This window comes from Strix aluco, chromosome 18 (genome assembly GCF_031877795.1).
Source record: "Strix aluco isolate bStrAlu1 chromosome 18, bStrAlu1.hap1, whole genome shotgun sequence".
NCBI lineage: Eukaryota > Metazoa > Chordata > Aves > Strigiformes > Strigidae > Strix > Strix aluco.
In genome coordinates this window covers 16,639,785-16,659,008 of record NC_133948.1, presented here as the reverse complement: position 1 = coordinate 16,659,008, position 19,224 = coordinate 16,639,785, and the positions used below count along the sequence as shown (strand labels likewise).

Below are 19,224 nucleotides of genomic sequence, written 5' to 3'. Positions count from 1 at the left end.
TCCTGAGGCAACATGACTCCCTTCTACATGAGCCAGGATCTTGGGCAGATCCCAGAGAAGAGAGCGTCCTTTCAGGGAGAAAAAACCTCTGGGTATCTCCCTTGGAGGAGTCGGGGGCGGCTACCTGGGATCTGATGACCCTAAAACAAAGGAGAGAAGAGACCAGGGGATGCCTGGCAGTAAGCCTGGGTGGATGCTGGAGGTGAGAGCTTTCCCCAGAAAATATTTCAGGTGGCTTCCTTGGAGGAGTCTAAGGCTGCTACCTGGTATCTCTGGTCCCTGCAGCAGGACTCAGGACAGTCTGGGACATGTCTGGGAGGAATCTTGGGCAGATCCCAGAGAAGAGAGCATCCTTTCAGGGAGAAAAAAACACTGGGTATGTTCCTTGGAGGAGTCTGGGGCTGCTACCCAGGATTAGGTCTTGCTAAAGCAGAGGTGAAAAGACTCCAGGACATGCCTGGGAGGAATCCTGGGTGGATTCTGGAGCAAAAATCTTCCTTTACAGGAGAAAACACATCTCGGGTATGTTCCTTGGAGGAGTCTGGGGCGGCTACCTGGGATCTGATGACCCTAAAACAAAGGAGAGAAGAGACCAGCAGATGCCTGGCAGTAGGCCTGGGTGGATGCTGGAGGTGAGAGCTTTCCCTAGAATAAAAATATTTCAGGTGGCTTCCTTGGAGGAGTCTAATGCTGCTACCTGGTATCTCTGGTCCATGATGCAAAGTTAAAAAGTACTAGGAGATTCATCAGAGGATTGTTATGTTTTTCATAGCATAGTGATATTTTTGTTATGTTCCTTACAGGGGTCTGGACCACTACAGGCCATCTCAGGTCCCTGCTTTATTCCAAAGTATACTGGAAGTTCTCTGGCTGCTGCCCTGTGCCCTCTCTCCCCCAGGGTGGGCAGGAGCAAGGGGCAGAGCCAGGCCTGGGGCATGTTCCAAAGCACAGGCTCCAGCCAGCTGCACACTGCAGGGCAGAGGAGCACTGCCACATTACAGGCCAACATCAGCCCTCTGGGATGCTGGAGGGGACAGGCTGCAGCCTTCCTGCCCCCTAGTAGGCATGGATCAGACAGGGCCAGGTCCTTCCTGCCCAGCAAGGACACAGCTCCATCCCCCCAACTGCAGGCATGCCCCATAGCCCCTGCTTCTCTCCTCCCCAAAAATGACACCGGCCCTCTACAATCCATTTATTTATAGAAATTCAACATTAAAACCACACCTGGAGACCAGCACAGACCTGGGGAGCACAGCTCCAGTCTCTGGTGCCCACAGGCCCCCACACCAGGCCCCTGGGGGCAAGGCAGCCCCATCCCTGGCATGGCTCCTGCCATCCCTCTGTCAGTGCAGGAGGCCTGCGCTGCATCGTGAGGGTCTGGCACATGGTGGAGTGCAGGCAGGAGGAGCACCCCCTCATTGCTGCAGCTGGGGAGTGGTTTGCAGCAGCCACTCGATGGTTTCCAGAAGGTAGGCCATGCCATAGTGCCGGGCAATGTTCCGGAAGATGTTGATGTGGTCCAGGAAGGTCTAGGGAGAAGGGAGCAAGGAGGGAAGGAGGCTGCCCAGCACCCCTGGGGGGTGGCCAGGCAGGGCTGGTGGGGCAGGGGGAAGCACAGCAGGTCCCAGAGGACAAGGAGTTACGGAAGCAGCAGAGGAACAGGGAAGGACCTGCTCGCATGGGGCTGGGCTAGGCAGGAGGGTGCAGGTGTACCTGGGAGGAGATGGTGAGGGTGAAGTCTCCAGCACAGCTGCAGTACACGGGCATGTGCGTCTCCTTCACGCCACGACACTTCTTGCACACCTGGAGGCCAAGGAGTTTTAGGTGGGCCAGGAGATGAGGCTGAGCCCCTCTGCCAGGGGCAGAGCAAATGTGTCCAGCCTCAGCCAGCCCACGGGATGGGTAGTGCAGGGGACCTCCACACTCACCAGGTCCTGCAACACAAAGGCCATCAGCTTCTTCTGCAGGGCCTCCACCAGCGCCGTTTCAATGGCATCAGTGTCGTACTGTGCCTGGCAGTTGGAGCAGACCCAGCCGGGCAGCACCAACCCCTCCTAGAGGCAAAGAGGGGGGAGGTAAGCACTGAGAGTCACAAGCACTCAGGTGTGTAACCAGTTTCTGGAGAGGACAGAGCATCAGCCAAGCCAAGGGATGCTCAGACCTATGACAGGCAGCTACAAAAGGAGGGGAACGGGAAATGGCCTTTAGGTGAGGCTGATCACCAGCAGCAAGCAGAGCTGCAAAGCAAAGGGGTAACGTGATTGACCGGCTTCCAGCATTGCCATGCTTGGGCCTCTGGTGTCCCCAGGAAAGAGGCTGCACCTGGGAGAGGGCAGGGTCTTTGCACAGGTCCAGGTCTCTGCAGAAGTTGCAGTTCCTGCAGATGACTTCAGGGAGCACGTAGGAACGGCAAGGGTCCCGAAACTGGGCTGCTTCTGAGAACTCGCCCACCTCGATGAGGCGCAGCAGGTCCCGGCGCAGTTTGTTCACCTGGTTGGTTATGTTGGCATCCAGGGAGAGGACCTACAAGAACAAGAGCCAGGTGAGCCTACCAGCAGAGAAGAGTGTCCTCACCAGGACAGCTTGTATCCTCCTGACCTCACGTGGATGCAGGGCAAGACAAACTGGTTGTAGATCACTCCTGGAGGAAAGCTGCAGCAAATGTGAGCCACAGACAAGGACCAGAATTTGAGTCCTGACTGCATACCTTCAGAAAAGGGGCCTGGCCCACCCTGCTGACCTTGCAAACGTATTTGATGAACTCCAGAGCCGGGTTGTTGAGTGGCAAGTAGGAGCCAGGCAGCACTGGGAACATGTCTGAAGGTTCAGTGGCATTACGAGAACCAACCATCTTCTTCTGGATCTTCTGGGTGATGGTGAAGAAGCTCTGGGTGAGCTCATTGGCCACATAATCCTGTGAGAAGGTGATCATGCCTAGAGAGATGGAGCAGAGAGCACTTGAGCCATATGGTGGCATGAGGACAGCAAGGTGTTGGCTCTCTGCCTGCACCAGGGCTGCCCGTGGCTCAGCACTCACCGGGCATGGCCCCCATCTCCCCCAGGGCCTCCTGGGACACCTGGCTGGTGCTCCTCTTGATGGGGGTGCTGCCGGGGGCATTTCGCCGCAGCTCCTCCTTCATGCTGTGGTACACGGCCACAATGTAGGCTGGGGAGACATGGGCAAGGCTCCAGTTGCAGTCCATGCCAGCAGCCGCCCCACTCCAGGCTCTCCCTGGCACAGGAGAGGCACAAGCGACCTCGTCCCCTCCCTGGGACAGCTCACCCGACACGATCATCAAGAAGTAGCTCTGGCAGGAGGCGGCCTGGGGCAGGAACTGCACAATGTTCCAGTTGTTCTCCAGCAGCTCCTCCACGTTTGGTTCCCCTTCCTCCTCCTCTTCTTCCCCTGCTGCCACCTCTTCCTCTCCCTCACTGTCCTCCTCCTCCAACACTTGCCTCTTGCTGGTGTCCTTCTGGAGGAGCCAGTGATATCAGAGCAGTCCCTCATGCCCAGCCAATGCCTCCCCACTCAGCTCAACACCCAGCACACTGCTCCTGGGGGACTGAGTGCTTCCCATCTCTTACCTCCCCGTAGTGGACACGGGAATCCACTTTTCCCTTGATACCTCCATAATTTGCTGGATCCATCCAGAGCAGGAACTCCCAGCAACGGGAGAAGGAGATGGTCAGAGAGTGGAAGATCTCCTTGGAGTGGATGCTGGAGGGGAAAGACTGCAGTCACCTATAGCATTAGCATCATCCCTAGTTCAGAGCCTTCTCTGTGAGACACCCACGGGGTGCTGGCAAGAAGTGAGGGGGTTCCCCTCTCCCATCTAACCACTGATGGGGACCCCAGGGGAAGCCCTGCCCCAGGAGACTTGGCTCCCCATGCTTATGTCGAGGTGCCTGTACCACAGCTGGGATGCTGAGGGCCAGCCAGGGGATGAGATGCTGAGGACCATAAGTTGTCCTGAAGGTCTCTTCTGGATTGAATCCTATGAGTACTCTTGGAATATTACCTTAGAGGACAGCTAAGGGACAGATCCCTACTCCAGGTATGACACCAAGAAAACTGGGAAGTCTTATCCCTTCAGTAGCTTTGCCAAAAAAAAAAATTGAAATTCAGTGTTGAAGCCCATCAAAAGGCAAAAAAATCAGCATTTTCCTTGCTGGGCCCTGCCTCAGCTCCGTCATCTGGGAGCCTCAGCTCCAGGCCCTGGCAAGCACACCCCACCTGTTGATGATGTACTCCATGTAGCTGATGGCATCCTCGATGCGCCGCTTCTTGGTGCACAGAATGATCCGGTTGAAGTTGGCGTAAACCACCGAGGAGCCCAGACGCTTGAACTCAGCCACCAGCCTGCAGGCAGGGCATAGGAGCAGGAGTCAGAGGGCAGGAAGGCAAAGCCCAAGGAGCACAGAATCACAGAATCGTCTAGGTTGAAAAAGACCTTGAAGATCATCCAGTCCAACCATCAGCCTGACATTGACAATTCCCAACTCCACCAGATCCCTCAGCGCTGGGTCAACCCGACTCTTCAACCCCTCCAGGGATGGGGACTCCACCACCTCCCTGGGCAGCCCATTCCAACGCCTGACTACCCGTTCTGGAAAGAAATGCTTCCTAATATCCAGTCTAAACCTGCCCTGGCGCAACTTGAGGCCATTCCCTCTTGTCCTATCACTTACTACTTGGTTAAAGAGGCTCATCCCCCCTCTCTGCACCCTCCTTTCAGGGAGCTGTAGAGGGCCATGAGGTCTCCCCTCAGCCTCCTCTTCTCCACACTAAACCCCCCCAGTTCCCTCAGCCGCTCCCCATCAGACCTGTGCTCCAGACCCTGCACCAGCTCCATTGCCCTTCTCTGGACACGCTCGAGTCATTCAATGGCCTTTTTGGAGTGAGGGGCCCAAAACTGAACCCACTCATCGAGGGGCGGCCTCACCAGTGCCGAGTACAGGGGTAAGATCCCTTCCCTGTCCCTGCTGGCCACGCTATGGCTGATACAAGCCAGGATGCCATTGGCCTTCTTGGCCACCTGGGCACACTGCTGGCTCCTGTTCAGCCGGCTGTCAATCAACACCCCCAGGTCCCTCTCTGACTGGCAGCTCTCCAGCCACTCCTCCCCAAGCCTGTAGCGCTGCTGGGGGTTGTTGTGGCCCAAGTGCAGCACCCGGCATTTGGCCTTAGTGAAGCTCATCCAGTTGGCCTCAGCCCATCGCTCCAGCCTGGCCAGGTCTCTCTGCAGAGCCTCCCTACCCTCGAGCAGATCAACGCTCCCACCCAACTTGGTGTCATCAGCAGATGCAACCCGTGGAGGACACGCTGATCCAACAGAGTCAGGAGTCGAGATGTCAGTGATGCCACGCAAGGGAGCTCACCCAAACAGTACAGGGGGTCCAACCAACTGCCCACCTCTCTGGAGGCTGTGGCAGGGAGGAGTGACTGTGGGTGCCAACAGCGACTCAGTCACTAACAGCAGGCCTCTCCCTTCCCCGTTCACCAGCCTGGCATGCTCCAGGTCTCACTTACTGCAGGAAAAGCTTCTTCATCATGTTGTGGAGCGTGCGGTGCAGTGCCGGGTCATAGAGCAGGGAGGAAGGAGAGCGGAGCCAGCGGTAAAAGTGAATGACCTGGTTGTCTGCGTAGACATTGTGATACTGAGTGATCTCCTTCACCCAGCTCACCACCATGCTCTTCAGGATCCTGTCAGGGAGCAGAGACCAGCATCACCACAACGAGCTACAAGCAACCCCTTCCAGACAGGGACATGTTTTTTGATATGCTGGAGGATTCAGAGCAGGAACTCTGCCAGAGCAGAGATGCATGAGCCCTTGGCACATGAGCCACAGGGTAAATATAAGCCTCTGTAACCTGGTGGAGTATGAAGAAAGGAGAAACAAGAAAGGGCAAAGTATCACCAACATCCCCATACATCTGCTGGCTGAGCCACCAGGCAGTTCTGAGCCCAGGATCTTCAGAAGTCCATTGTAAGATGCCTGAATTTATATTTAGAGCACCCCACAAGCCCCATTGCTGGCACAAGCCTGGGAAAGGCTAAAACCAGGAGAAAATGAGAGGCAGGACCCCAAGGGGACCCGACAGAATGGAGACCAGATGCTCCACCTCCTGCTAGCTCCTAGAGCCATACCTGAAAGTGTTGGAACAGAGGGCAGTTTCGTCATAGCTGGCCAGGATGTTGGCAGCTTGGTTCCCTGTCACCATGTCTTCTAGGGACGCCTGCTGAATTACATCAAAGCTGATGCTCATGCTGGAGCCTCCTTCCATGTCGTTTACGTGGTGGGACTGCAACACCGTGTTTACAGCCAGGCTCTGGATGTCCAGCTCCAGACACACTAACAGCAAACACAACTTCTCAGAGGGCAGGCAGGGCAAAGGACCAACAAGGACACCCTACCTGCCCCTCTGGCAGAAGTGCTTGTCACAGTTACAAAGGTGATCTATAGGTGTTGCCACACCAAGTGGGGAGATGCTTTCACAGCTGTGACTCTCAACCAGCACCTGTCTTCCAACAAGACTTGGACCTACTAACCCTCTGGAGACCACCATTTTTTTCTGGAATCTGCATCAGAGGAGCTCAGAAGAGCTGATTACCACTCAAGCTGCTTCTGCCTCTGAAAAAGACCTGTCCTAGGGTCACCAGGGATGCCCAGATGTCATAGTCTGCCCTTGGGCTGACACATTGCAGGTGGTCAAGTGCTGCTGGTGGTGGCTACGAATTGGGGAAGAATCTGCATTTGGATGCCTGCACATATTGCAGGTGACCTCCCTGCCCCAGGACATGCCCTTTCCATGCACCTTGCCCAGATTGCTGCTCAAACGCCAAAGCTGCTAGTGACTACAGTCAACACAGAGACCCTTTGGAGGCCACATCCACCCCTCTACAGCTCTGTCCCCACTCAGCGCTACCACCCTACTCCCTCCACACCTGTGGAATAGCAGCCAGGGTTGTTTATCTCCACAGAGGCTCTCTCATCAAACTCCATGACCAGGCGGTTGTCATCAGCCTCTTTTCCCCCCAGGTCTGGGCGGGCTGTGGGCGACAGCCACAGCAAGTGGTTGTGACGATGGAGGTGGCGTGAGAAGAACAGGTCAGAGCCAAAGGTGGAGATGTCGTCGGGGAGGTTCCCAATAGGGATGTGGTAGTACCTGGGGCACAGAGAGGCGAACGGTCATCAGGGTGAGCACAGCTGCAGAGAAGACAGGGACCCTGCCTATCCCCTGTACCCTGGAGGGCACGGCAGCCCCGGCAGCACGCAGCCACCCCGAGCACCTGCTCATCTCGAAAGCCTGCGACAGGCAGGTGTCCAGGTTGAGGTAGTGGCGGATCATGCGGCGGGCAGCGTGGCGCTGCCAGTCCAGGACCGAGTAGCTGATGTCATCTACCAGCCGGATGGGGACCAAGGGGAACTCCTCGAGGATAGGGATCCCACTGGCCAGCCGTTTCAGGTCCCAGTTAGACTGCACAGCAACCAGTGTGGGGCCCCGGCGCTCATCCTGTGCAAAGAAGAGGACATGCCCTGATGCAGGTCTCCAGTGAGCGCCTCTGGTGAGCAGGAAGCTGGCAGTGCCAGATGGCCTGTCCCCACAGCAGGTCCCCACAGTGGGCACAGCACACTCCAGCACTCCTGAAGCACCCACCCCCGTGCAACCAGCCCTCAGCTGAGCGCAGGGATGGGGGGAGATACTGAGGTGGCCTCGTTGCTGGCTCTGTCCTAGAGAAGCCACCCCAAGCATGAAAAAGCCCTTAAGCAACACCCACTTCTACCCTTGACCTTCAGGCCAGCAGCTACGTGCAGGTGCTGCAGGAACTGGTGCACCAGTTACCTTCCAAAACGCATTCCCCTTCCCACATGTCTGCAGGGACAAGGTCCCGCAGGGACCTTCCTCCCACCTTCATCTCACCTTGTAGCCCAGCAGCAGGCGCTGAACAGCTCTGTAGACAGCCTTGGGGTCGGTCTCAGCACGCACTTCGAAGGTGTGCTTGTCTGGGGGCAGCAGCTCTTCACCCGCCTTTTCCAGCAGCGCGCTGCGCTCCGCTGAGAAGAGGGTGGCCAGATTTGGCATCTGGTTGCTGCGTACCTGTGCCCAAGGGGGACTGGGTCAGAGCCGGGGTGAGAGGGACCCCGGGCTGCGCGGTCCTGGGAGGCTCTGCCCCCCGCACATCACGGGATGCCTTCCATCGAGCCCTGCTGAAACGTGGCAGGGATGCACGATGTGCAGAGAAACCTGCCGCTGTCTGATCCCCATCGTAGAGTCATAGAATGGTTTGGGTTGGAAGGGACCTTTAAAGCTCATCTAGTCCAACCCCCCTGCAATGAGCAGGGACATCTTCAGCTAGATCAGGTTGCTTAGAGCCCTGTCCAACCTAATCTTGAGTGTTTCCAGGGCATCTACAACCTCTCTGGGCAACCTGTTCCACTATTTCACTACCCTCGTTGTAAAACATTTCTTCGAGTCTACCCTCTTCTAGTTTTAAACCATCACCCCTCGTCCTATCACTACAGGCCCTACTAAAAAGTCTGTCCGCATCTCTCTTATAAGCCTCCTTTAATTACTAGAAGGTCACTATAAGGTCTCCCTGGAGCCTTCTCCAGGCTGAACAACCCCAACTCTCTCAGCCTGTCCTCACAAGAGAGGTGCTCCATCCCTCTGATCATTTCTGTGGCCTCCTCTGGCCCTGCTCCAGCAGGTCCATGTCCTTCCTGTGCTGAGGACCCCAGAGAAGGACACAGTACCCGAGGTGGGGTCTCACCAGAATTTACTTCCCTCAACCTGCTGGCCACCCTTCTTTCAATGCAGCCCAGGATGCAGTTGGCTTTCTGGGCTGTGAGCACACATTGCCAGCTCATGTCCAGCTTTTCATCCACCAGTACTCCCAATCCCCCAGTCTCCCAAGTCCCACCTTACCTTGTCCAGCACAAAGACAGCAGCTTTGCGCTGCGAGGGGATGAAGAGGCCCAAGAGCGCCTTGCTGCCCTGGGAGCTGTGGTAGAGGTAGATGTGGCGAATACTTCCTAAGGACACAGAGCATCAGTGGTACCCATGGGCACCAGGTCCCGGGTGCCCCACGAGCCCCTCTCCCAGGGTGCCTCACCTGGCTCCAGGTAAGTGAACTGGGCCAGCGAGCGCATCTCTAGGTGTTCAATGTCAAAGGTCTCAGCCTCTCGCCCCGCCAGGTGCCTGACGAGCTGCCTGCTGACCATGCACACACAGCCCAGGTGGATCAGGGCGCGGAGGAGCAGTGGCACCTGCAATGATGGGGAGAGATGTGGTGGAACAACGTTCCACTACCAAGCTCCTCTTGGGGGCTTCAGACCTAGAACAACCCAGCTTAAAAACCACAGGTAGGACACACCTGAGGTGCCTCTGGCATGAGTTTGATATTATCACCCTTGCCAGTGCTGGAGATACAGAACAGGTATGTCAGTTCTTAACTCACATGTGTTCCTATCTAGCCCCAGATCCCACCATCAAGGGCAGCAGCAGCAGGACTGCACTTTGGAGGATGTGTGGAACGATATCTGGGCAATCTTGCAGCCCTGCAACTTGTGGTTTGGCACTCCCTTGAGACAAAGGCTTCATCTGAACCACCAGATAATTGGCACAGTGGGAGATCCACCACTGATTTGCCCTGTTTTATTAACCCTACAGCTGTGAACTCCACCACTACAGAAGACCCCTCCTGAATGACTTGCTGTGGGACCTAGTCCCAAAACAGTGAGAAGCAATAAACATTCCTTGCCTAATCATGCTTCCCTCATGCTAGTTTTGATTTTATAGATCCCTAGTACATCCCATTTCTAGATTCCTTTAGCAAACCAATGTATTCCCATGCCCCTAAGTCCCATTCCTGCAAGGAAGCCATTCCCTCCCTCACATTCTCCTCCTCATGCTCCTGTGTTAGTCCTGCTACATTTTTTTGGAGACCATGCTCAGAATTGCACTGCAGATGTTTAAAGATCGAGACAGATCTTTCCTTGCCCAGGACTGTGTCCAGCTGGGTTCTCTGCATCTGAGGATGGAAACTCCACAACCCTCTAGGCAACCTGCTCAACCACCCTTGCAGGAGAAGTTTTTTCTGATATTTACATAGAATTTCCCATGTTTCAGTTTGTGCCTACTCCCTCCTGTTCTCTCCCTGCGCACCACTGAGAAGAGCTTGGCTCTTCTCCTTCACTCCTCCTTTAATTATAGAATTAAATCTGGCCAGGGACATCAAGGGCAGCAAAAAAAAAAAAACTTTTAGAGATACAACAGTGATTAAAGAAAGACTAGGGAAAATGTGGGCCCCCTCTGCAAGGAAGAGAGAGACTTGGTTACCCGGGATATGGAGAAGGCTGAGGTACTCAATGACTTTTGCCTCAATCCTCACTGGCAAGTGCTCCAGCCACACTGCCCAAGATGAAGGAAGCACAGGCAGGGACTGGGAGAACGAAGAACCACCCACTGTAGGAGAAGATCAGGTTTGAGACCACCTAAGGGACCTGAAGATGCACAAGGCCATGGGACCTGACGAGATGCATCCGCAGGTCCTGAGGGAACTGGCAGATGAAGTGGCTAAGCTGCTCTAAATACCCCTTATCTTTTCTAGTTCAAATACCAGCAGGCTGGTTCTAGTTTGGTTTAGAGGAAGATCACCCTTCCTGCTTAAATGCCTTCTTTCCCCACAAACAAACTTAATCCCCTTTCCCTGACATGCCTTAAACCATGTGCTGATACTCAGAGTCTCTGCCCATACGAACGTGGGTATATTCCCCAGTACTCTGCTGTGCAAGGTCTTTGATTTTTGGTGTCTCACCAAGTTGTTGAATTTTCAAGTGCCAGATGTCCTCCTGTCCCACCAGCACTCAGACTAACAAGCTACCACTTAGCAATCCTTAAAAACAAGCACCCAGAGGAGTTACCTGTGTCTCATACACTCCCTCAATGTCTGGAGCAGAGAGGTCCGCGTTGATTTCATTGATGTGCTCTTGGTACATGTCTTCAGGGACGGAGTATTCGTACAAGTTGTAAACTAAGTTTGAGCGTGGCAGGATCCTGTTCACCTGCCGAGGTAAGGGACATGCTTAGCGGGGTACATCACACCATGTGGCACAGCTCCTAGGAGCTGGGGCAATTCTAAGGGCTGCGAGGAGCTGAGGTCTGAGCCAGCCCAGCTCCTGGTGCTTCTCTCTCCTAAGGAAATTACAAATTCCCAAAACAGAGAGCCTGCTTTCTGGGCAGGCTGGGATTAGCAGAGGGACTGGATGAGGTACACCCATGGAGTGGGACAGTGAGGTCCTGTAAGGCAGATGCTTGCAATATCTGCTTGCAGCAGAGGTGAAACACCTTATCTCAAAGCAAGCAGCTCTTTCCCCTTCCAGAAGGAGTAGGTCCTCACCCTCTTGTAGGCCACTCCCTCCTCCAGCTTTGGGACGCGCTGGTTGACATAGAAGACCCGGGGGATGCTCAGCCTGATGCAGTGCAGGTCGCTCCCGATCACCGCCCACAGCCTGAACAGCCCAGGCTGGCTGGTCTCAGCAATCTACAGGACACGGGTACAAAGTTAGTGTTATCAGGGAGATCCAACACGTTATCAGTGCTTACGTCTAAGCTGCAGAGCACTTTGTGGATCTATATGGCCAGTTGGTGGCCACAAAGACAGCAGGGGACTTAAAGTCATCGCTCTCAGTGCTGGAGTCCCCATGTCCTGCTACTGTCCCAGGGCACCACGGAGAAAACTCTCTGGCTAAGGCTGGCCAACCAACTCCAGCTGACCCTTGGTGTCAGCCAAGTCACTCTGACATCCTGGACCAACCATCCCATGCACAGGGACTGCCTGCAGCTCTGAAAGCCTTTCTGGAAGATGAAGTGGGTGACAAGGGGCTGGGCTCAGATGGCCATGTGTAACGAGGATTTGTGAAAACACCTAGATGACACCACCCCACCTTAGTGTTTGTACGCTGGCTGCTTCCAGGCATCACCAGAATCCTGCATCCATCACAGGCACTCTGTGTCCAGTGCTGGGCTCCCCAGTACAGGAGAGACACAGACATACTAGAGAGACTCCAACAAAGGGCCACAAGGATGAAGGAGGGACTGGAGCATTTTTCACATGAGGAAAGGCTGGGAGAGCTGAGACCTTCCAGCCTGGAGCAGAGGAGGCTCAGGGGGATCTCATCAATGTATATAAATAGCTGAAGGAAAGCGTAAAAAGGATGGAGCCTGGCTCTTCCCAGTGGTACCCAGTGGCAGGACCAGAGGCCATGGGCACAAACTGGAACATGGTAGGTTCCCTCTGCATGTCAGGAAACACTTTTTCCCTGTGAGGGTGACCGAGCCCTGGCACAGGTTGCTTAGAGAAGTTGCGGACTCTCCCACCTTGGACATACTCAAAAGCCATCTGGACGCTGACCTGGGTACCTGGCTCTGGGTGGCCCTGCTTGAGCAGGGGGTTGGACCAGATGGACCCCAGAGTTGCCTCCAACCTCAACCAGTGTCTCTGTGGTTCTGTGACTACTGCACAGTGCCGTCCATGGGCTGAACAGGAGCTGCCCCACTGGCAGATCTACACGCACATCCCAGATTCACCACCAAGAATGACCACGTGGGTTTCTCTTTCCATACAGATGTGCATGAACCTGAGGCTTTGCAGGCCCACCTGGCCCCAGGGTTAACACCAGAGTGACATCATGGTCAGCAGTCCCTGAACTTCACCATTTGACCACAGATAGTGTAAATGCAAGGGTTATGCCCCTGACTGCAGGTCCCCTCCCCAGTACCTGCACGATCTGCCAGGGCAAGTCCAGGATGCTGCGCGCTGTCCTCCGCAGGTAGCCGCTCAGCCCTTTGGAGAGGACATCACGGACCACTCCTCCGCCTGCTGTCACCCCACCGTCCTCCAGACGCCGCCTCTTCCGCCGCTCCCGCCGCTGCCGAGCCTGCAGCTCCCACTTCTTCTGGTGGTAGCGCAGCCAGACCAGCCGCTCTTCCTGAGCGGGTGACAGCGTCAGTGGAGTTGAGCCAGAAACCAGCGCCAGTTTCCCAGCCCAACACTACGCCATACAGCCTAGCCCTCCACTCCCCAGCCCACACCATGTTCCTGCCCCAGCTGTGAAGTCACGGCTGTCCCCCTTCTCTCCATCAGTGGTTGTATTTCTCCTTGTAGCCCTGAGCCATGGGTGTGCAGAGCATTTCAGAAGACCCACAGCTGGCAGCACCCAAGCAAGCTGCTTGGGTAGACAAGCACAGCCTCAGGGCATCTCCTGCCCAGTCTGCTCCACCTACCTTGGTGGTGCCCAGGGGAGGAGGTGGACCCAGGATCTCTCGCCAGGACTGAGATAGCTCCAGGTACTGGGACATCTGTTGGCTTTCCTCTGCTGCAGGGACTCGCTTCCGCTTATTTGCGATAGGAACCAGTGACTGAAGAGTCTTGGCAGCCCCAAAGTCCTCTATGTCACCAATTTGTGAGCTGGGCTTCCCCTCCGGGGGCTGGTTGGCAAGCACCTGAGGGAACACGGACAGCAGGATGACATTGGTTGCAGAAGAGGCCCACCAGCACAGCTAGCACCTTCCCCTCACCCTCTTTACCTGTCTCTTGCCTTCTGAAGTGAAGAGCTCATTGATTTTTTTCTGTTTGTACACATCGTTCTTCTCCAGGAGCTTCTTGTGGAGCCAGTCTGGGTGCCGGACCCGTGGCACTGGGTTCTTTACCTAGAGAGCATCTCCAGATCACACCGAGTCCCCCAGTCAGAGCCCTTCTCCTGCCCCCGTGCTGTCCCATACCTGCTGCAGGGCTGCGGGAATGGTGATGATTTTCTGGATGGTGCTACCCAGTCTCTCAATGTAGTAGTCCCAGTCCAGTATCTGTGAAGAGGGCAGAGCAGCAGGTAGCAAAGAAAGCTGAGCAGAAGGCCACCAGATGCAGGACCAAGTATCTTCCCAGGACCCCCACCCCCAGCACCCTGCTTTGCGAGCGCGAGTAGCTGCTGCCCAGGTTGCGCCTCTGAAGGGGTGAGCCCTTATCCTGGAGCTGGGGCCATCCGCAGGGGTGCCCCACTCACCGCACGGATGTTGAAGTCCTGCAGCGAGGGGCTCTTCAGCCACTTTCGGAGGTAGTGTTTGCGCACGCTGGGCTCAGCTTGGAAGATGGCGAGGGGGATGGCCCTGATGAAGGCAGGAAAGCACTTATTACCCACCCAGAGGAAGGTCCCAGCAGCACACAATCCCCTTCCCATCCTGCAGATCCTCCAAGGCTTCTCCTCCCACTCCTGAGAGGCCACCATGCAGCGCTGGTACAGCATTACCCATTGCTGGTCTTGCTCACAGCCTGAGCCAGCGACTGGTGATCACTTGGCTCACCCTCTGCTACCCTGCCCTTCCCCTCTTGGTTGCCCTGTCAAAAGCCTTGGCCCCTCAAGATGAGGTTACCTCTCAGTGACTGGAGACCCTTCTGGTTTCTTGGAAATGATGAACCGGCAGCTCAGCCCTGCATCCTTCACCATCTGGTCCCCCAGGAACTCTGCCAGGCGCTTGGCAGTGCTGATGGAGGTGGACTTCTGCTCCCCGTAGTCCTCCAGCTTGCGCGACATGGACCGGTTCTCCGAGATCAGCTCAAACAGCTCCGAGTCAGGCATGTTGGCAGCCTGAAAGGGAGGAAAAAACCCAAAGCTAGCAAGAACCTAACGCTCAAATCTTGCTGCTGTCAGATACAGGGAGCGCCCACACCCAGCTGGTGTGGCTCTTTATGAGGAGCCTGGGAATTGCTCCTGGTTGCAGCTGCCAACGTGGCCTATTGAAGAGAGCATGGGTTTGAGGCTTGCGTTGGTTTATGCTGTGGCTAGGCTGGGCAGCACTGCTTTGTGTTGCGTACACAAAGTAGCTGGGCTCATCAAGAACTTGTTGTACAAGGTCATTGCAAAATGGAAGGACCCAACCAGGCTCTCAGTCCTTCTCACCCCCCAGTTTCTTGCATTTTCTTTGCTCTCCCCATATAGCTGATGTCTCTGTGCTCCTCATAAAACACTCTGCAGGCAAATGGCTTTGTCATTCTATGCCTCAGCGAATGCCCTTGGCCAACATCCTTGGGGGACATCTCCTTGAGGGCCACCAGATCAGCTCCATGAAGGACATCACTGGAGAAGGACACTGCTCACCCACAGTTACAACTGAATGAAGAGCCCTTGCACTAAAAGACACTAAACAGCAGCCCTAGAGAACCAAAGCAGCAGAAATATGATGGAAGTGACCACCAGAGGCATAATGGATCGATCACTCTGTGCAAGTGAAGTCCACCCTCCCCACAGTGCCTTCTGGCACTTCGGCTCCACCTTGGGAGTGCAGACGTGCTGGGCTGCGCTTACCTTGCTGTAGAGCACATCCAGCCAGTAATCAGCCACCTTGGCCACAGAAGCGTAGACCTCCTCCAGCGTACTACCCTTCAGAAAGGCTTCAAATACAGAAGACTGGAATATCTTCACCAGCTGCAGCTCCCCCCGGCGCTTCACCTCAAATCCCTTCAGCTCAGCCAGGGTCCCGTCCTCATTGAATACCGCGTACCTAGGAGACACAGCGTGGGCAAAGCCTGGCCTGGGCCAAGGCACATATCCCCCAGGATCCTGCTGGGTCCCTCCTGCCAGGGCTCCAGGCCACCACGCTGCTGCCCACCATGTTCAACAGAGCCGTGGTGCTCAGCACCAGGAGGATCTCTGAGTATCTACAGCTGCTCTACCAACCATTTCAACTTGGCCTGCAAAAGCACGTCAGCTCATGCTCCAGCTCATCGACTGGGAGAATGATCTTAATTGCACACAAGTAAAGGGCAGGAGGCGAGAGCTCAGGTGGGGAAATGGAAGAAGATATTAGGAGGAGGTTTAGAGGAAACTTTGCCAGCTCAGATGCTGGCAAAGGGATTCAGAAGAAACTGGATGTAGCCATGACAACTGCAGGAACACTCCTCCCTCTCTGCTTTTCTCTTACATTTTTTTGCATTTCACAGCCCTACCAATTGTTTGTATGGCTCAAGAAAAACCTTACGGGAACATCAGCTAAGAGAAGAGAGCAGATACTCAAACCTACATCACTTGGCCAGCCCTCCTCCCACCTGACCACGTTCCTGTAGGCAGTCTTCTCTTTCTCCACTGATGATGGTGCCTGCCAGCCACCTCCAGGCTGTTTCGGTTGGAGAGCAACCAAGAAATAAATGCACTTGCTGACATCCCCAAACTACAATAAACCAATAGACCCTGAGATAAGAGTCCTATGCTCAGTGCTTGGCATCACCTCAACTCCTGTGGCAGGGACTCAATGCTTGCAGAAAGGCACCGACAGGAGATGGCGGATGCTGGAGCTTGTCCAGTGGGGCATTAAGCACAAAGAAGCATAGAGCTGTAAGGACAGAGGGTGCTAGAGGGCAGTGACAGCATTTTTTGGAGCCAGACCCAGGTCTGTGGGCACCTCTCTAGTTGCTACTGCTCTAGTGAACATTCCTATTTAGGAGGCTGCAGAGAAATCAGTGAAGTTTGAGTACAACTATCCTATAATGTGACAGTAGTGGCAGGACCTGTTCCTTCTTCCAGACGGAGAAGGAAGGGGAAACATCTAGGGAAAGCATTACAGGAGATCTGTGAACTCCTGAGAGATGGGAAGGCAGAAACGGGTGAGTTTAAACAGATTAGGTTGAATATAAACAGTATTAGAAGTCCTCAGAAGTCAAAGTTCTCCTGCACACCTCAGAGCCAAACAAGGAGATCGTATCTGGTCACCAAGTTGGAGAAATGTTGTTTTGCTGTTATCTTCTAAAATTTATTGCCATAGTATGGCATTGGAGGCAAGGGCCATATACTGGATTCACAGATGATCTGGTGAAGGAATTTGACATCTAATGCCAGTGAATGACGTGCGCTGCCACCTCCAGGGAAAGGACCAATGTGCCCCACATGCACGAAGGGAAAGAGACCCTCAATCCATTACCTGGGGGAAGTGATAATATTTCAGGCTCACCTTTTCTTCAGCTTCTTGCCCTCCTCCTTGGAGGCTGGGAGGATCATGGCCAGGTATGGTCCATCTACTTCAAAAAAGATGCTGTTCTCTGAGCGTGTGACGTAGGTGAGAGAGGCTGGGTCCTGCAGTTCCTGGTACTGGTCATTCGTGAAGCCTTCCTATGGGCACAGCCCCAGGAGAACAGCTTCAACTGAACAGCTGGGCTGGTTACCAACAGGAGATGCCCCTCAAGCATACCCTGCCCAAAGGCATCACTGAGCATCCCTCCAAAAGCTACAGCACAATTTAAGACTCAGAAAATCAAAACATCTGACCTTCCTCTTGAGAAGAAAAATGCTTGGGACCCAAAAATTATATTCTTTTGTCTTACCGAAGCTGGAACAAGCAGAGGATGGGTTTGGACCTTGCTCTAGTTTGGACTCCCAGCCTGCACTGAGGAGCACACACCAACCCAGACCGCTTACACACCACCCTCTCTGCTACAGGGATATTGGAGTCTCTCCCTCTGCTCAGATGCTCTCCAGGGCAGGGAGCAGCTGTGCGGCAAGCAGGGCCATCAGCCACAGCATCCCACTTGCCACACAGGGAGCAGAGACAGAAGAGGCACCTTCCTCCCTTATCAGTCCTCCATCTTTTTCCCAGACTGCAGACCTGGCCTGGATGGGTGCAAGACTCACCTTCACCAGGATGTTCAGCATGGCACCTGGGTAAGAGATTGTCACCTTTGGCTTCTTGGCATTGGTTGACTTGATGACAAAGTTCTCTGGGAAGCTGTTGGGGAGGACACACCAAATCCCATCGGTATCCAGTTCCAGAGGTCTCCTAAGGAAGGAAGGAAGGTCACTGTCAGGAGAGTGAACGACAGGTGAGCATCAGTTGTGTCCCCCATAAAGACAGAGGCAGCCTGTTGCATCCACTCTTTGGTCCCTTCTGCAAAGCAAACCCTCCTAATACAACAGAATAACCACAGCAGTGTCAGAAATCTGAATCTTCAACACTAACTGCTGAAAACTCAGGTATTTAATGTGCTCCCACATCTGTCCCCAATGCAGACAGACCTTTCTTCCCCCATCAGCACACACTCACCCAATCTGCTCGATCAGTTCCCTGGCCTGGGTGATGATATTCGCTCCCGTGAAGCAGACAATGCCAGCCATTTCCATGGAGTACCAGCGAGCTCTATGAGCAGAAGAGTCAAAGTGAAGAGCATGAAATGCTCCCTCCCAAACTCAGCTACGGAAAGGGCAGAAGGACCTCCAGAGGACGAAGGGCAAGAAACACATCAACACTGGCCCCTCGGTAGATTGTTCTCCTTGCCCTAGTTACGATGCTTCAGAAAAGCTGGAAACCCACTAACAGACAAGATTCCTGCCCAACAGTTAATGTCTGGCAGGAGTCTCCAGGATGAGAAGTCATTAGTAGAAGCAAATGGAGTGTTACAGGCAGCATCCACCTTCATCTGGGTGCTTCAGAAGCAGGTGAAGCAAGTGACAGCCTCCTAGGACAATCCTGGTTTCCAAGGTCCCCTCTGCAGGACCCCAGCATCACCCAGTGGGGAAGACTCACCCTTTCCGCATAACATAGCCATAGAAAGAGTTGAGGATGCATTTGTGGGCCAGCTGCAGGGAGTCATACAGGATTTCCATGTTCTTGCAGCGCTTCACTTCAGAGGCATCTCCTGTCTCCACTGCTGCAGACAGCTTCTTCTTCCACACCTGCAAGCCACAGGCAGAGTCAGGACAATCCCACACATCACTACTGGTGGTATCCAACTGGTCCCCCTCAGTCCCAGCATAGCGTTACAACTCTAGAACAGTATCTTTGTCAAATATCAATCAGTAGCATGAGCTAAACGTTCTTTTTTCTTCTCCAGCAGAGGACGAGTTGGCCAGAGGCACTTTGCCACACAGTGGGAGGGACCTGCAGCACCAGCTGTAACTCTGATGTTGATGATCAGAATTCAACCAGCACCAGCAGCGCCGCCCGTCTGTATCAGCTGTGCTGCACCACGTGTGCACAGGCAAGAACCAAATACACTGCCTGCAGCAACCCATGATGTCTGGCTGAACAGCAGAACAGCCGGTGTAGAAGAAGCCTCTTAGCCGGTTCCATGATTCATGGCAGGGGAGGCAGCTGGGACTAACCACAAAACAAACAGCTCATTAATTAACTCAGCCAGAGGTAGAGTCCTAGAGCCTTGTCATTGCCTTCAACACACTCCA

The 19,224-nt window shown here is 54.5% G+C and overlaps 1 protein-coding gene across 1 annotated transcript in view; it reads right to left on the bottom strand.

Annotated features, from left to right (window-relative positions):
- Window positions 1-1,177: 1,177 nt before the first annotated feature.
- The window catches only part of POLE (DNA polymerase epsilon, catalytic subunit), a 31,124-nt gene continuing 13,077 nt past the window's right edge, over window positions 1,178-19,224 (bottom strand). Inside the window, exons 20-48 of the mRNA XM_074843958.1 lie at window positions 18,569-18,717; window positions 18,089-18,181; window positions 17,680-17,824; window positions 17,003-17,160; window positions 15,364-15,559; window positions 14,432-14,646; window positions 14,065-14,167; window positions 13,787-13,867; window positions 13,592-13,714; window positions 13,289-13,507; window positions 12,784-12,993; window positions 11,403-11,546; window positions 10,927-11,067; window positions 9,117-9,270; window positions 8,930-9,036; window positions 7,925-8,101; window positions 7,293-7,516; window positions 6,948-7,168; window positions 6,150-6,354; window positions 5,531-5,704; window positions 4,235-4,360; window positions 3,586-3,718; window positions 3,284-3,473; window positions 3,038-3,166; window positions 2,741-2,934; window positions 2,323-2,523; window positions 1,929-2,054; window positions 1,714-1,803; window positions 1,178-1,529 (exon numbers count right to left, since the gene is read on the bottom strand). Of these exons, the coding sequence (XP_074700059.1) occupies window positions 1,416-1,529; window positions 1,714-1,803; window positions 1,929-2,054; window positions 2,323-2,523; window positions 2,741-2,934; window positions 3,038-3,166; window positions 3,284-3,473; window positions 3,586-3,718; window positions 4,235-4,360; window positions 5,531-5,704; window positions 6,150-6,354; window positions 6,948-7,168; window positions 7,293-7,516; window positions 7,925-8,101; window positions 8,930-9,036; window positions 9,117-9,270; window positions 10,927-11,067; window positions 11,403-11,546; window positions 12,784-12,993; window positions 13,289-13,507; window positions 13,592-13,714; window positions 13,787-13,867; window positions 14,065-14,167; window positions 14,432-14,646; window positions 15,364-15,559; window positions 17,003-17,160; window positions 17,680-17,824; window positions 18,089-18,181; window positions 18,569-18,717 (4,542 nt within the window). The 3' untranslated portion in view covers window positions 1,178-1,415. The remainder of the gene's footprint in view (window positions 1,530-1,713; window positions 1,804-1,928; window positions 2,055-2,322; window positions 2,524-2,740; window positions 2,935-3,037; window positions 3,167-3,283; window positions 3,474-3,585; window positions 3,719-4,234; window positions 4,361-5,530; window positions 5,705-6,149; window positions 6,355-6,947; window positions 7,169-7,292; window positions 7,517-7,924; window positions 8,102-8,929; window positions 9,037-9,116; window positions 9,271-10,926; window positions 11,068-11,402; window positions 11,547-12,783; window positions 12,994-13,288; window positions 13,508-13,591; window positions 13,715-13,786; window positions 13,868-14,064; window positions 14,168-14,431; window positions 14,647-15,363; window positions 15,560-17,002; window positions 17,161-17,679; window positions 17,825-18,088; window positions 18,182-18,568; window positions 18,718-19,224) is intronic.